Here is a 15,165-nt window from a genome sequence, read left to right on the forward strand (position 1 = left end):
TTTTATTATTGTTTATTTATATAGCACCATTAATCCCATGGTGCTTTACATTTGAGGGTATATATACTGTACACAAAATATACAGGTAGATATAATACTAACAATGACCGACTGGCACAGTTGAGTAGAGGACCCTGCCCACAAGGGCTTACAGTCTATGAGGGGAGAGGTTGATTCTTTAGGGTCTTCTTGAAGCCTGTGATTGTGGGGTCAGTCTTATGTGTCATGGTAAGGAGATCCAGAGTATGTAGGATGCACAAATGAACAATGTTGGAGATGGTTGTGTGAAAAGTGGATAAGAGCAGAGTGGAGTAGGAGGTCATTGGAGGATCTGAGGTTACGTGTGGGCAGGTAGCGGGAGATTAGGTCAGAGATATATGGAGGAGACAGGTTGTGGATGGCTTTGTATGTTAGCATTAGTAACTTGAACTCTATTCACTGGGCAACGAGTAACCAGTGAAGGGATTGGCAGAGGGGAGCCTTAAAATAAAGGCAAAGTCGTCAGCTGAGATCATGCCCACTTGCCTGCTCTGACCCATAACTGCTCCTAACAGTAGAGAGCCTCAGTAAGATATCCGGCACTGAAACGACCTGCACTGATCAGGGATGACAGGGGCTATTGAAAACATTTGTGGCACCTAGTAAAAGTTACAAAGAGTTAGAATTGGTGGAAGTGGTGAAAAGTTATCTTTAACACTTTGTGAGAAGGTGACAGGCAGAGTGTTGGGGTCCAGATATATCAGCCCCAGGTTTTTGACATATGTGTGTTCCAGGGAAGATCTGGAGTAGATCCTTGGCTCTTTACTGAACCAGAAAAAGGCTGCAGATCTTGCATTCCAGTGCAGTTCCATGAGGTGATAGGAGGTGTAAGGTCCTGTCCTGTAACCCTGAGTTCAGTGAGACATTATAATTTAATATTGTAAACAACACATATAGTTAGGTTTTCAGTTCTGTTTAGTTAGTGGCTCAGACGAGCAGGTTTTTATTTTGTTTTTGCCGAAGTTAAGGCTGTATTTTGTTCTGCATATTTTGTGTCCCTGTCTTAACTGTTTGGGTCCTCACCACTGCTTCTACTGAGCTACTTTCCCCATGACATATAAAGAACTGCCAGGACCGTGTTGAGGGATAGCTATTATATTATTATAATAGGTAGCAGCTGATAATTTACTCACCCATCCACGTTCCTGTTCATTCTGGCCTCTGCTGCTGTCTCTAGGGGTGCTGCACTTGCGTCACAATGCTGAAGAACACCAGGACAGCGGAGGCCAGAGTGGACTGGAGCATGGATGGGTGAGTAAATTATCAGGTGCTACCTATTGGAATAATACAATAGGTAAGGGCTAATTCACTGTGTGGGAGCCAAAAAAAGGGGGGGGGGGGTCATATACTATGAGGAGGCTATAAAAAGGGTCATCATATACTGTAGGGGGCCAAAAAACAGGGGTCATATACTGTGTGGGGCCAAATAACGAGGTAATATACTGTGGGGGAGCAAAAAAAGGGGGTCATATACTGTGTGGGGACATATACTGTGTGAGCGGATCCGCCTCTGCTCACTGTCCACTGTCTACTGTTGTGCACAATGACACATGAAATAATTATGACTTATCTTGCGGTTTGTTCATCACTATGAAATTTGCATTTGGGCCCACACAAAACATTCTATTATTACATTTAATCATTATCTATTACAAGGGTATTTGCATAAAAATGGCAATAAAAAATAAGCTGTATGAATGTCCAAATCTAAATTTTATTTTTAAACTTCATGATAAAAAAAAAAAAAAAATTGTCTACCTTTTTCAAGAACTTAAAAAAAATGAAATCAAAATAGTTTTCCATCATTGCCATAGGATGAGAGAGAAGACGATGAAGACTTTGATGTCACAGTAATTGACACATCAGGAAGAGAAGGACACAAAATTCAACCTCAGCCTCAAGCACCTTAATCTCATACCAGTGGAACATCCACCACTTCTGGTCCTCACAATAACCTCCTCGGTGACAAACTGCTTGTGCTGCCCCCACACCTAGACATGATCACAACGTAAAAGCTATGATTGATGCAAAGGTGTTGGAGCAAGGGGTAACCACTGAATAAATGTATCTGAGGTCCCTTGCACCCAACTCCGCAAGGTACAATATAAAATCATGCCTCGATTTCAGTGACAATGGCCACATTGATTAATAAAGCCATCCTACCCAACAACCCAGGTACAGTTTTTGGGCACTATGTGAGTGGCAAGTGCAAGCTGATCAGCAGCATTATTTTGGGCCATTAACTTCTGCAGCACGGCCTTAGGACAGCTCTCAGAGCTTTTTTTCACAAGATCGTAGCTATTGTTCCAATCAACATCCTGCATCTGGGTACAGCCAATCACATTGTCCTACAGCGGCAACGTTTCAGCAGCCTGGCCCAGTTTCTGGCCATTGGGCGGGTCTGGTCCATCGACTGCACCTTCATATGGTCAAGCACCTCTACCAACTGGCCAAATTTGTTATTAGAAACAAACATCCCACAGTTATTTAGAGTCAAGTCAACAAAATAACCAGGATCATACTGAATTTTTTTGTCGCTTACCAGCACAATACAGCCCCATGGTAGCCAGGATACAAGAGATGCTGGCCCCTTCTCTAGCTTTGGATCCTTCCCATTTAGATATGTAGTAATTCTCATTACCTTTATTATGTTAACTCAACCTGCTGTTGCATTTCCTATAGAAAAAAGTTTTATGTTATTACACTAGGACATGGCCCTTGTCTTAAGCATATATTATATATAAACATTTATTATGTTATTTTATTATAAGAGTTTTATAGACTTCTATATTGTTATATTTTTTCTAATAGCATTTGAAGAACAAAATGCTTGAGTTTTGTATTATCATGAATGTGTTTTTGGGTTTTAATGTGTACAAAAATGTATTACTATAGGTATAAAATAGGAGCAGAGCTGCAGTAGTTCGGGCTTCTGCTCCACTCCCATTACTTTATAAGATGAGTTGTCTCCACTAAACACACTGCTGCTAATTCCAGTGCCTGGAGGATGCTGGATCACAAGACCTGTGTGGGTGATGGTCTATCCTGTGGAACCACTAGGGGGGCATTATCAGGCATGAGCAACACTACAAAGAGAACAGTATACTGCAGGGGGCTAGAAAGTAAGTGTTGAGGATTACAGGTGAAGGGGGGTGGAAAGAAAAAGGTGTTAGTGGCAAAAACAGAACATTATTTGAGGACTACCTCAAGGTGATAATGGGCAATTCTTTTGTGAAATCGTACTACAATCTACAGCAAACCCAGTCTGGCCAAACGTCAGAATGGACAACCAGCAGTAGATAACTATATTGCCAGGAGTCCCTCCCCCAGCATACTGTTAAATCCACTGAATTTTATGGCTGAAACTCAGTTGTGTGAATACAGGTTTACAGTTCTGTCCTGAGATTGTGACAATTATTACAACTTTATGAAAAGTCACATTTCATAAATCTGGTGTAAATAAGCTCAGTAGGCAAAGAATGCCCAATTTATCCCCCAACTTTTAAAACTGGAACAAGTGTCTTAAAATGTAAAGCATCTCAAAATGTTTGTGCAAATAAGCCAAAAAAGATGAAAAACAGTATTTTGTGCCTTGTGATAACAGAATTCTGGAGTTCAGGGATTGATAACATTCCCCCTTTATTACAAGTGAAGATACAGAGCTTCAGTGTAAATCATGGGGGAGAAATATAGTGGCAGCCTGAACCACTGGTGAGCCTGGTCGGGTGTTTCTTACATCAGCCTTCGCTTGTATTGTGGACTACCGCCATCCAACTATGCCGCAGCCCTGAAGGGATCTGAGCAATAGAAAAAAGCACCTAATTAATACACATTAAAGAAAATAAATAACACACATATAAATAACGCACATATATATATATATATATATATATATATATATATATATATCCTATATTTAGAATAAAATAACACATGCAAATTATATATATATATATATATATATATGTATATATATATATACATATATACTGTAGTATGTATACTGTGATGTACAGAGAATATGTTTCTAGATTAGTGATTAACTGAAGCTTCCTCATTTCTGGAGAAATCCTTTGTAATGTTTGCACAATCTGTTTTGTATTACATTAAGGCAATCACATCATGCTTCATTATAAAAATCCCTGCATTTCCACATAAATCCCAAATACTGTGACAGATTGCACTGTTTGTCCAGCTATAATACACCTTGTACCCCTTGTACAATGATTGCTGTGTATTTTTGGCCACAATGATCTTATGAACACCGGTACAGCCTTTTTAGTATTACTGAATATGTATTAATAATACATCCTTCCTACAATTCATGTAACATGCTGATGTCTCATTATAATTAATGTGAAGTTTCCAATATTGTCAGAGGTGTAACCTGAAGCTCCTGGGTCCCAATGACAATTTGTATATTTTATATGGCAGAAGGATCTTTGGGACCACTTTCGGATCTAGGGCTCGTAACAACTGTAAGCGCTGCACCCCTGGAGATTGTGCTCAATGTATGAACCAAAAGACACATAGACAAGATTTAATTATTTATTTTGGGGATACAAACCCCATTTGTAGTTAATGCCAACCACTCTATAAACCTAGGTAACCCATTAATCCACATTAGGCGTCTAAATTCACACCATATACCCCACCATTTAGACCCAAGACCTGAAATCACACATCAGATTCTACACTGTAATACATACTCATACCAGACTAGCTAATTCACTTACCAGATCTGATAGTTCAGATTCTATTAACCATAATTAATTCATCAGAATACATCCCATAATAAAAACACAAGATTTCACAATCTAGAGCGCAGACCAAACAAGACCCATGGCAAATCCTATAATCCAGATCCAAGACCTCATAGATCAGAATCAAGGCTGCCTAATTTGAACCCATATCATACCACATAATTCACATCATAAAATTCAGAAGAAGACCTCATAAGTAAGCCTACAGATCATATACAAGCATGGCCCTGTCTCACCTCATCCTCTTCATTCCGTCAGCACCTCTTCGGGATTCAAATCCTGCGCGTGAAGTCAGTTCTACCACTTCAGGTTTGGACAGAGCCAATAACGCATCTTCTGTCGGTCATTTTACAGTGGTCTCTTACACGAGCGCAGTATGCTCGTGTAGTTCTAAGCAGTAGTGTAACTAGGAATGGCGGGGGCCACAAGGTGAACATTCAACATAGTGCCTCCCCTTTTCCCCCACCACCAGAGGCAGCGCTGGAAGCTGTGCTTTGAGCATAGGGGAAACGTTCCTTGTGCTCTTTGAGCTTATAATTACCATAAAGAATAAAAGATCAAGAATTTGAAAATCGTGGCCCGGACCTGTAAAATAGAGGTAAGAGATGAATATCCTTTATAAGGGCTATTCCTACGTGCTTTTAGTTTAAAAGCATTTTTTTAATGAATCCCTTTAAATATTGCAGAGCTCCAGAGCTTTGAGCTAGTTCCCTATGTAGTGGGCTGTAGCCGAAAACTTCTGCAGGAAAAACCACAACGGAAAGACATCTCGTTTTTTCCCGCATCGAGTTTTCCTCTGCAGACTTTCTCTTTCAATTACACCCATAAGGAAAACTCCTGCGTTCCGTAGGTATAATTGACACGTTGCGATTTACAAGAACAGAGACGGTTTTTGAAATCACATCATTTCTGCTGCATATATTTTTTTGCATTGTGTGGATGGGATTAGCCAGAATCTAACCCACTTTGTAGTTACTGTAAAATGCCGCAGTTTTTGCAGTAAAATCATGGAGTTTACGTTACATGTGGCCCCAGCCTTGTGGTCACCTGTATGTTATTGCAATAAAAAAGCACAGAAATTCTTAAGCCCTGTGTGAACCAAGCCTTACAGAGGTACTACCCATTGTGGCTCATCCTGTACTAGGGATTCATGGTCGTTGTGAAAGTAGACTAGGTTTTAGAACTCTATGAATAGAAGTAAGCCACAGATCCTGATAGTCCTACAATGTTTTATGTCATGCAATATAATGCAGATGTGGTCATACTCAGGGCAGCGTAGGATTTTATAGGGTATTTCTAACATTAGGTTCCCTTTTTTAAAAAAAGAATCAGTAGTTTTAGGTACCAGACACTGACTCAAGGAGAAATTTTATGAAAAGTTATATTAAGGTGACTCTATTAAGGAAAACTCAGAACTGGGCCCCTGCCAGCTGTTTGTACTTTACAGTCCTGGGGAAGGAACAAAGAGTTTTGCAGCTTCCAAGGAATTGTACAGCAGAACAGCTGGCCCGAAGCCAAATGCTAATCCGAAACTAGTGATAGCGGTTGTGCTAGAAACGGACAAAGCCACAAGAAAATCTGCAGATTGTCTAAGCATGAGAAGTTTTCCAGTGAATAAGTCTATAAATCACAGAGCTGTGTACTGTGCAGCCAGGGCCGTAGGTATTAATAGAATTTATAGACAGCTCAGTTTCACCAGAGACACGGTCTCAATGCCCATTCTGGGGGTCCTAGGAAGGACTCTTTGACATCTATACAGAATAACAGAGCATAAATTGTCTTCATGAGATCTCCCTATTAAGAACCGGTACTTGCTTTTCCAGATTCCTGAACAAATATACTTAATTATGCTACTCCCATTTTGGACTTTCCAGACAGGGCCTTGGGGCAAGAACACACATTCAGGTTTTGGAAGCCATAACCAGAAGTGCAATGAAATAAACAGAAGTAACCTCTGTCCTAAGAGGTGCTAAGACCCCATGTAGTGAAACACAGCTAAAAAAGGCACTGTGGAAAAATATGCAGCAAAAATATAGAGCATTCTGCAGCATTTTTCATTATCAATTTGCAGGCTACAGCAAACTCTGCTAATGTGTTTCTATTAGTGTTCCAACCTGTAGACATACAGTATATCACGTAATCTGTATGATTTATTATAGTTTTTTACAATGTGTCTGTAACATCTTTGCGCCATCCTCCACTCCTATGTTACAGCGCAGGAGGTGTGTCCATTTGTGATCCTTTGCTCCTGTTGAGTATTCGTTGCAGTGTGTCGGTCCAGCCAGTGCTATCAGTTCCTCTGGTTACTAAGGAGTTAACATTAGTAGCTATTTGACTGACATCCTTCCTCGCCAATTGAGCCTGGGCAGATTCCTGATTCCCTTTATATAGCCTTCTTTTGGATGCTTGCTATTAGATTCTCTGAGCATGCTGGCTATATTCTGCTCGCTGATATTATATTCCTTGCCTTGCGTTTTGTGTTCCACTCATATTATAGAAAGGGACTGTCGCCTTGTTGTCCTCTACCGCCTAGGGTAGTTGAATCAAGTAGGTAGGGACAGGGGTGGGTCTAGATTAGGACTCACTGTCTCTGTCATTCCCCATTCCCCTCCTTGGTTCCTGCATCAGATAACTGGCAATTCCCTAATATTATCCAATAAAATGTTGTTTGTCTATTATTTTTGGACAAGTTGTCCATAAAACATGAAAAAGTCAGGTTACCAGCCTTCATACTATGTTGTTTTTTTTTTAAAGTCATCTGTGAAGTGTCTATGTAAAGGTACAGTATGTTCAAGGGGTGTAGACATTGTACGGAAGCAGTGATGGCCACAGGGCAGAAAGATTCCTTACATGCTTGTTGCCCATTATGCAAGCCGGTCATTGGCATGGCATATATTGATTTCAGGTTTGTGTTTGGTAACAATAGACAGATCTTTTGCTGATGTAGCTTGGATCTGTATACAACAGCAATTTAATGTCATATAGATAAAAGCCTTCATAATATAGTTAAAAATGTTTTAAACAAGTTAAAAATAATTACAATGTATCATTTTACAATTAGCAACACGAGCTCAGCCTTGGGCTTTATATACTGTAGACAGAGCTATTTGCTTCTGGCCATATTTGTATTATAGAACAAACACTGTGATCAGTCTACGGGCAACCTATCCATAAAAACCTTAATGCATGGCCCCTTTAAGAGTTTAAAGGCGAAAATCATCATCTGTAATAGATACATATGCAAAACAATATCAGTGATGAAATCTGTAATCTTAGAGCACCCAGGACTTCCATGAATGAGATGGCGTTAGAGAGTTCACCATTTCTGATATCTGACACCACATTATACTCTGCCTGTTATTGATGCCATTGTTATTAATGGATCTTTTGTTAGAATGTCGCATTTGTAGTATCAGAAATCTATGAGCAGGAGGAAAGGAGTTTGATGGCTTTGGATGCATATATGTATATATTGTGCCAGAATTGCATCCTGTTTGAGTACAGTATATAAGATATCTGCATATGTATTATACTTATGCATTTACTTTAGTAGAAGCTGTATAAATATGTATACACTCAGCGCCCTCTTATGGTTGCTACAGGCATTCAGAATATAGAGTAACACTCCAGGAATATTCTTTACACATATACTGTATAACCAGCAATATTCTAGCTGGGTATTTTGTTGCCAGCTGAGTTGCATCCACACATTTTGAGCTCTTTATTATTTCATGTCAGGCTGACCACCCGCCAACCTCTCCTGGCATGTCTCAGATACCACTCCCCTGCCTTCTTTTTCCATTGTTTGTCCCTATATGTCTAGAAAGCAGTTGAAGATATCATTTTGTCTTATCTAAGCAGATTTTTACATTGTGTTCCCATAAGGTTATAATAGACCTTTGGGGACATCTTATCACAGTATTTTTTGGTAGGGGAGGCTAATTTCCCCTATAACTGGGGCTGGTACATTTAGTACATATAACTACAGTGCCGATCTGGGTCCAGAAGCTCTTACAGCCTCTGATCCTAGCAGATCATGTGACTGTTGGGTCAGGGGAGCTGCGTCATGTCTCGGCCCTATAGCTGTGTATAAAGCGTTCCTTGAGCAGCTGTAGTTACACCCAACTCCCCATTTCTGCAGCTGCACAATTTCTTACAGCTGCTTAAAACATCTAGAACGTACCGATAGATCCTTGCAGAACAAGACAACCACTCTGTGCCGGTACTCTAGAGTCTTCCCTGTGTGGTTGGGTCCAGTGTCTTCTTGAAGTGAAATTCCTCGCTGCCTGTTGCGTCCTGGATCCCTTCTGCTGAAGCCATTGATTGGCAACAGTGATTACGTGACTGCTGAGGCCAATCAGCAGCATCAGTGGCCTCAGGAAGCGACCCGGGATGTCACAAGTAATGATGTCACGTGTCCTTTGCTCAGGCCGCCAAATGGACTCAGCAGTCACGTGCAGCAGGGACTTCTGTCAGAAGACAATATGGACTGGCAGGGTGAGACCACGCTGGGAGGCCCTGGGGCATCAAGGAAAGGTGAGTATGATTTTTTTTTTTTTTTTTTTTTTTTACCTCCTTCGACCTATTTAAGAAATCAAACTTTTGCCTGAACAAACCCTTTAAGCTAATGAACTTCATAGCTAGCGATTGCTAGTGGATTTTTAGAGAGACTGTCAGTGCTGAGATATTGGAGAACAAGGGGCACTTAAGGCTTTTGGTCCTGATTCTGACGTGGGAATCCAAATGAATGGGCCTAGTCCGGAGCATGCTGCCGTGAGGCGGATGCTGCAGCTGAATCAGCCGCGAAATCCACCTGAAGAAAGAGCAGCCTGCTTCGTTTCACAACATGCCGCTCACGGAAAAAAGTAAGCTAGTGGTCTATATAGACCGCTATTGTGAGGGGTGGATTATGACGTGGATTCAGCGCCAAAATGTGCCCCCTCTTGTCCCTCTTGCACAGGGGCCCTCACCAGTCTGTATGTGGCTTGGCAGACTTATATAATAAAATATTCTTCAATACACAAAACAAAGTGAATCAAATGAGGTGTTATGCATCACTGGTACTGAAAACTACAAGTGCACAAGTAATGATAGATAGATAGAGAGAGAGAGAGAGAGAAAAAGAAAGAAAGAAAGAAAGAAAGAGAAAGAAAAAGAAAGAAAGAAAGAAAGAAAGAAAGAAAGAAAGAAAGAAAGAAAGAAAGAAAGAAAGAAAGAAAGAAAGAAAGAAAGAAAGAAAGAAAGAGAAAGAAAGACTGTGAGTAACTGGTGATTTAGAAGTACAGGAATAATATAGACGCAGAAAGCCCCCATGTCAGCACCAGACCTACTTTCACATTCTTATCTAGGTTCAAGGTTTCAGTATAATGATATAGTTCCTTGTCTGAGTGTCAGAGCTTCTTAGTTTCACCTTTGGAGTGTTTTCAGAGAAATGCTCAGCTATTCCTGTAGCCGCACACATGGGGCAGCTCCTCGCTGCAGACACTTCTGCTTCACTCTCCTTTTCCTAGAAAAGAAACTCTTCTGAGCAGCAGATGATGAAACCCTGCACAGTCCACCGCTGCTCCTCCAGCCCCTCCAGCCTTACTACAGGTCACTATTCGGTCAGTATTTTGTATCAGTATTTGTAATCCAAAAGCAGGAGGATAGAGGAAAAATAGAATGGATTCTTAAGATCTTTGAGTTAGGAAGAGAGACGGGTGTGTGAGAAATTTGTGGAGAATGTTGGGGCTACTGTATAATATAAAGGTAAGTCTATTAGTATTTATAATAAGCTGTAGAGAAAAATAGCATTGATGCTTATGGAAATGTATAGAATGTCATGTCCTTTCATATCCCCGGGATGAACGTGATGGACATATGTCTAACTATGTAACTATGTAAGGGTTTTACAATAACAGGAATAGAATACGTTTGTTTTTGTACGGTGTTAGCCAGTGGCTATGAATTATTAAAAAAAACAAAAAACCTGAGAGTCTTCAGTAGTTGATACCTTTTTTAATGGCTAACTAATAATAATAACAGATTACAAGCTTCTGAACCTGAGGAAGAAGCCAAGAGCTTCGAAATCTAGGAATAGAATAGTAACAGTATTAGAAATGGGGGATCGTTTCCTTTGTTCCCCTCCTCGTTTGACATGAATAGAAAGTGAAAGTAGTCATTGATGTCTTCTCCGTAGAAGAGGGCGTGCTCTTAGGGGAGGCGCTGCTGTACAAAAGCCACGGTATCCAGCTCAGCCATCAGAGGGAATGACAGCCCTGCAGAGCACTGGTGCCCTCACCACTTCTCCAAGCATTACACTCTACTATCCAGATACCTGGATTGCCCCGGGCAGGAGATTATGGTTCATATCACCGCTGGCCTCCCAAGGACTTATACCCCGGTGATTGTATTTCTGGAATATAGTGCTGACCTCTCTCTACACACACACTGTGGAGGATTTGTGTGTTGCAGACTGTCTGCTGTGATACATACATCAGGTAAGGGCCTCAGTAATGCATCTGTAGCTACAGTTGGCTGGTGTAGTGTTACCCTGCTGGCATATTAATACAGCAGAGCTGAATGTGATGTTTACTGACAAGGTGCTAGATTTATCAGTGGAGCAGATAACACATTCTCATATCACAGTGTGCCAAATGACAAACTCAGCTCTGCTGCATCTGACAAGCTCAGCACTACAACATCTGACATCTGATGATGCTGTTTTTATTACCGATTTTTTTATTATGCATTGATGACACGACTTGACATGTCTAAAATAGCACAGCTGGAGCTCACACATCACTCACTCACTCCATCCTATTTCATAGGAAGCCTATTAATGTACTGTAAGTGTGTTTATAGAGTATGGCAGGAAATCAGATTATCTGGAGGAAACCCTCTCCAACGCTGGTTGAACTCAGCAACTCCATCCAGATGTTGCCCGGCGTACGGAATAAAGCTAATGCCCATGTGTAACCTTTATTGTTTTATAACATATTATAAGCTTTATACTAAGATAGTAATTTAAACCTCCCTGCAGTCACGGCTGCATTTATTACGGCCAAGGGTTAAGCCCTGCTTGTACTCAACAGCTGAGGTTTTGCAATATTTTTCTGGAAGAAGCTGTCTTTTTATTACAGATCCATAAAACAATATATTATCACAATACTATAAGCAAGAAGTAGTTAAATCGCAAATTCAGCTCAGCTACATCCGTGTGTTGACTTCTTGAGAATTTACTCAGAAACTAGACCATCCTGCTCTGGTCTATGAGTCGTGCTGTGTGCAGATTGACTGTGCAGTAAAATCCTGCTGCAGAGCTGCATTGTGCCTGTACATCCATATACTCTGCTCTGTAATATGAGAGCTATCATCTCCATTGTCATAGATTTTTCATTACAAAGAATCGTAATTTCTATGCTCATGTACTGCATCACTGGAAAAACAGGATTAAGAGGCGTCTGCGCGGTGTATTTTGGTGCCTGAGGCATAGGCTATGTGTCCTTAATACATTGACTGATCTGCAGGGGAACAATGTGACAAGGCCACATCTATCATGTCATCTATCCTTCCATTGAATTCCGATAGATTGGACTAGCCATTGCATCCACACTGTTTTGTGTATTAATGAATGAGCTCATCCAGGCAGATGTTTTTTAGGATGTGAAATTCTCTTGTAATGTGGATATTTGATCTGCAGAAATTCTGAGCAATTCTGTGCACATGCCGAGCAGACTAATGAAATGTCTAACAATTCACTGGAAACCACCATGGGCCTAGCCATCTGAACGCTGTATATAATGGAAAACTGTACATGTAGCATCTGTATCCTAGCATGTGTCTCTGCTGACACAGGGGTCACTTAAGTACACATAGTGCTGCTGACTGTAACGAAACATAACATGTGAGGGTGCATCCAGGACAGAACTAGCATGTGTGAAATGAGTTTTCCCAGGACAAAACTGGCGTGCACCACTGTGCCTGCTTTTAATTCATAACAGGTTTAATTGTTAGTTTACCCGATATAGACTAAATTGCCAGGGGTGAACCCAGGCTGTGCCAACTCTTGTAATAAGCAGAATCAGCAGGCAGAGATATAGCAGGGCTGATATAGAGATGAGTGTGTAACATGATGTGTAACAGTGGCATTGCCAGCACCTGGCACTAGGGGCACATATTCCCGGAGGCCACATACACCAGAGACCTTAATCGTCAGACACCGCCAGTGTTCAGCTCAATTAATTGCACCAAGTATGGTGTGGCGGGTATCTCCGGAGTCTACTATCACCCCTGTGTAGCTAGATAGCTAATAGGTAAAGTTTCTATATTACTTCTATACAGCATAAACATACACAGTAAAATGACCAACTCAGCTCTGCTACATCTGAATGCAGTGAAAAGCATTTTTAGATTTAGGATGAGCCTAGATGCCATACCTATAGACAGATGTAAGGGTTAAGTAGCAGAGGAGGGCTTTGCCTCTACATAAAGCAGCTTCCAATAGACATCCCGAGCTGCCACTGACCATTCAGAGAAGTAGCAATCAGCCTAAATGCTTGTTTTTAAATCAATGCCTGTGCGCTAGAGTAGCTGTAAAAAATGGCTGTGGGGAATTGTTTTCTGAGAATGCCTGCTTGCTTCTCAACCATTTACTGAAGCAGTCAATAAGTGGATACTACATCTACCAGAAAGAGCTGAATTCTAAAATCCCAGGCAGAGATAAGGTCAAGTCAATCAACAAAGATTTATTGAACCGGGCTGTGTGTGGAGAAGACTTTAAAACATATTCTTTGGTAGGAAGCAATTTAGTGAGGACCATTTTTGAAGTCGTAGACTGTAAAGGCTGAGTAACAGGAAAGAGGGGTAGCAGAGACTTGCATTGTGCACTAGACTCTGAGTGTTTGGCTTTACCAAGAACTCGTCATTTACGGCAAGCAGAGTAAAAATAGAAAGCAGCTTTTCATGATGAGTCTGTGATGGGAAATGCAGGTTCAAGAAGCGCTGTGGTGGCACAAGGGATCACTTGGAGGTACAGTAGTCACAGCGCTGCCTGCAGATGCAATGTATCTTATCAACCATGGAGAAATGATACAATACATTAGGTCTGGTTTTGATAAAGCACCATTTATACTGGGTTTAAACCAATGTTTGCATTGTGGTATTTTTCATTAAACCTTTCTTCCTTTTGGATTTTCAGAAGAACGACAAAGGACGTGCAGAACTGCTGCTAGGAGGGACGCTATGGAAGACCACATAAGTTGGTCAAGTCTATAGGATGGTAGCACACAGCAAGGTGGAAGCAGATAATGCAGTTACAGACAGAAGACCTCAGCACCTGGATGCTTCACACTCTGATCGTCCCCAGAACCAGCCTGCCAGAGCCATCCACAACAGCCCAGGACGTCCCATCCCCGCATCGCAGCTCAGTGACACACACTTTCGGACCTTCCGCTCTCAGTCGGATTTTACTGTCATCACCAAGACCAGCAGTATGCTGGATACTTGTGGATTTTACTGGGGACCTATGACGGTTAATGTGGCCCACGAGAAACTAAGGCTGGAGCCGTTGGGCACTTTTCTCATCAGGGACAGTAGACAGAAGAATTGTTTTTTTGCCATCAGTGTTAAAACATCTACAGGACCCATCAGCATCAGGATTCACTTTCAGGCTGGGAGGTTCTGCCTAGATGGCAGCAAAGAGTCATTCAATTGCCTTTTCCAGCTGCTGGAACATTACATATTGTCTCCGAAAAAGATGCTTGTTGCTCCTCTAAGGAAGGTTCGGTTAAGACCACTACAAGAACTCTGCCGAAAAAGCATACTGGCGACGTTCGGGAGACAGAACCTGGACCTCTTACCCGTTAACCGGGTCCTAAAGGACTATTTAAAGTCTTTCCCATTTCAGATCTAGCAACACAGGGCATTAACAACCGACTCGAGAAGGACACACGTGTTCCTCCTTCTGCTTCCTGGGATTATTTTTCAATATCTTATTTAATGGTGGTCAAGTTTATTTTTGTAGCAATTTAACTGTATTTTGGGATGAAACTTGAACACTCGCCTTTTAATGTTTACAGAAACAGATTATTTGCACAAACTAAAAGGGTTCGCCCCCTTTTTGAATTGTTTTCTCTGCCGTGCAGATCCTTTATTTTATTACACTTTAAAAGTAATAAATTTTATTATAAAATATTCAAAAACAGCTTGACTTGTATCTGGTTATTTCAGAGGTGCTTTGGTGGGGTGCAATGTTATCAAAGAAATCTAGAAATGTACCGAGAATTGACAGTGAAGTTGAGCTATGTTTCCAGACAGATGTAGCAGGGTTGAATTTGTCTACTGACACGTGTCATATTAATCTGGTTTAACAGAACTTCTATAT

At 41.1% G+C, this 15,165-nt stretch overlaps 1 protein-coding gene across 1 annotated transcript; it reads left to right on the forward strand.

The window, feature by feature from the left end:
- Positions 1–11,057: 11,057 nt before the first annotated feature.
- SOCS1 (suppressor of cytokine signaling 1) lies at positions 11,058–14,924 on the forward strand. The gene is made up of 2 exons (XM_075285717.1): positions 11,058–11,281; positions 13,981–14,924. The coding sequence occupies exon 2, from the start codon at positions 14,059–14,061 to the stop codon at positions 14,692–14,694; it is 636 nt and encodes a 211-aa protein (XP_075141818.1). The 5' UTR covers positions 11,058–11,281; positions 13,981–14,058; the 3' UTR covers positions 14,695–14,924.
- The last annotated feature ends 241 nt before the right edge of the window (positions 14,925–15,165 follow it).

Source organism: Leptodactylus fuscus, chromosome 8, assembly GCF_031893055.1.
Source record: "Leptodactylus fuscus isolate aLepFus1 chromosome 8, aLepFus1.hap2, whole genome shotgun sequence".
Lineage (NCBI taxonomy): Eukaryota > Metazoa > Chordata > Amphibia > Anura > Leptodactylidae > Leptodactylus > Leptodactylus fuscus.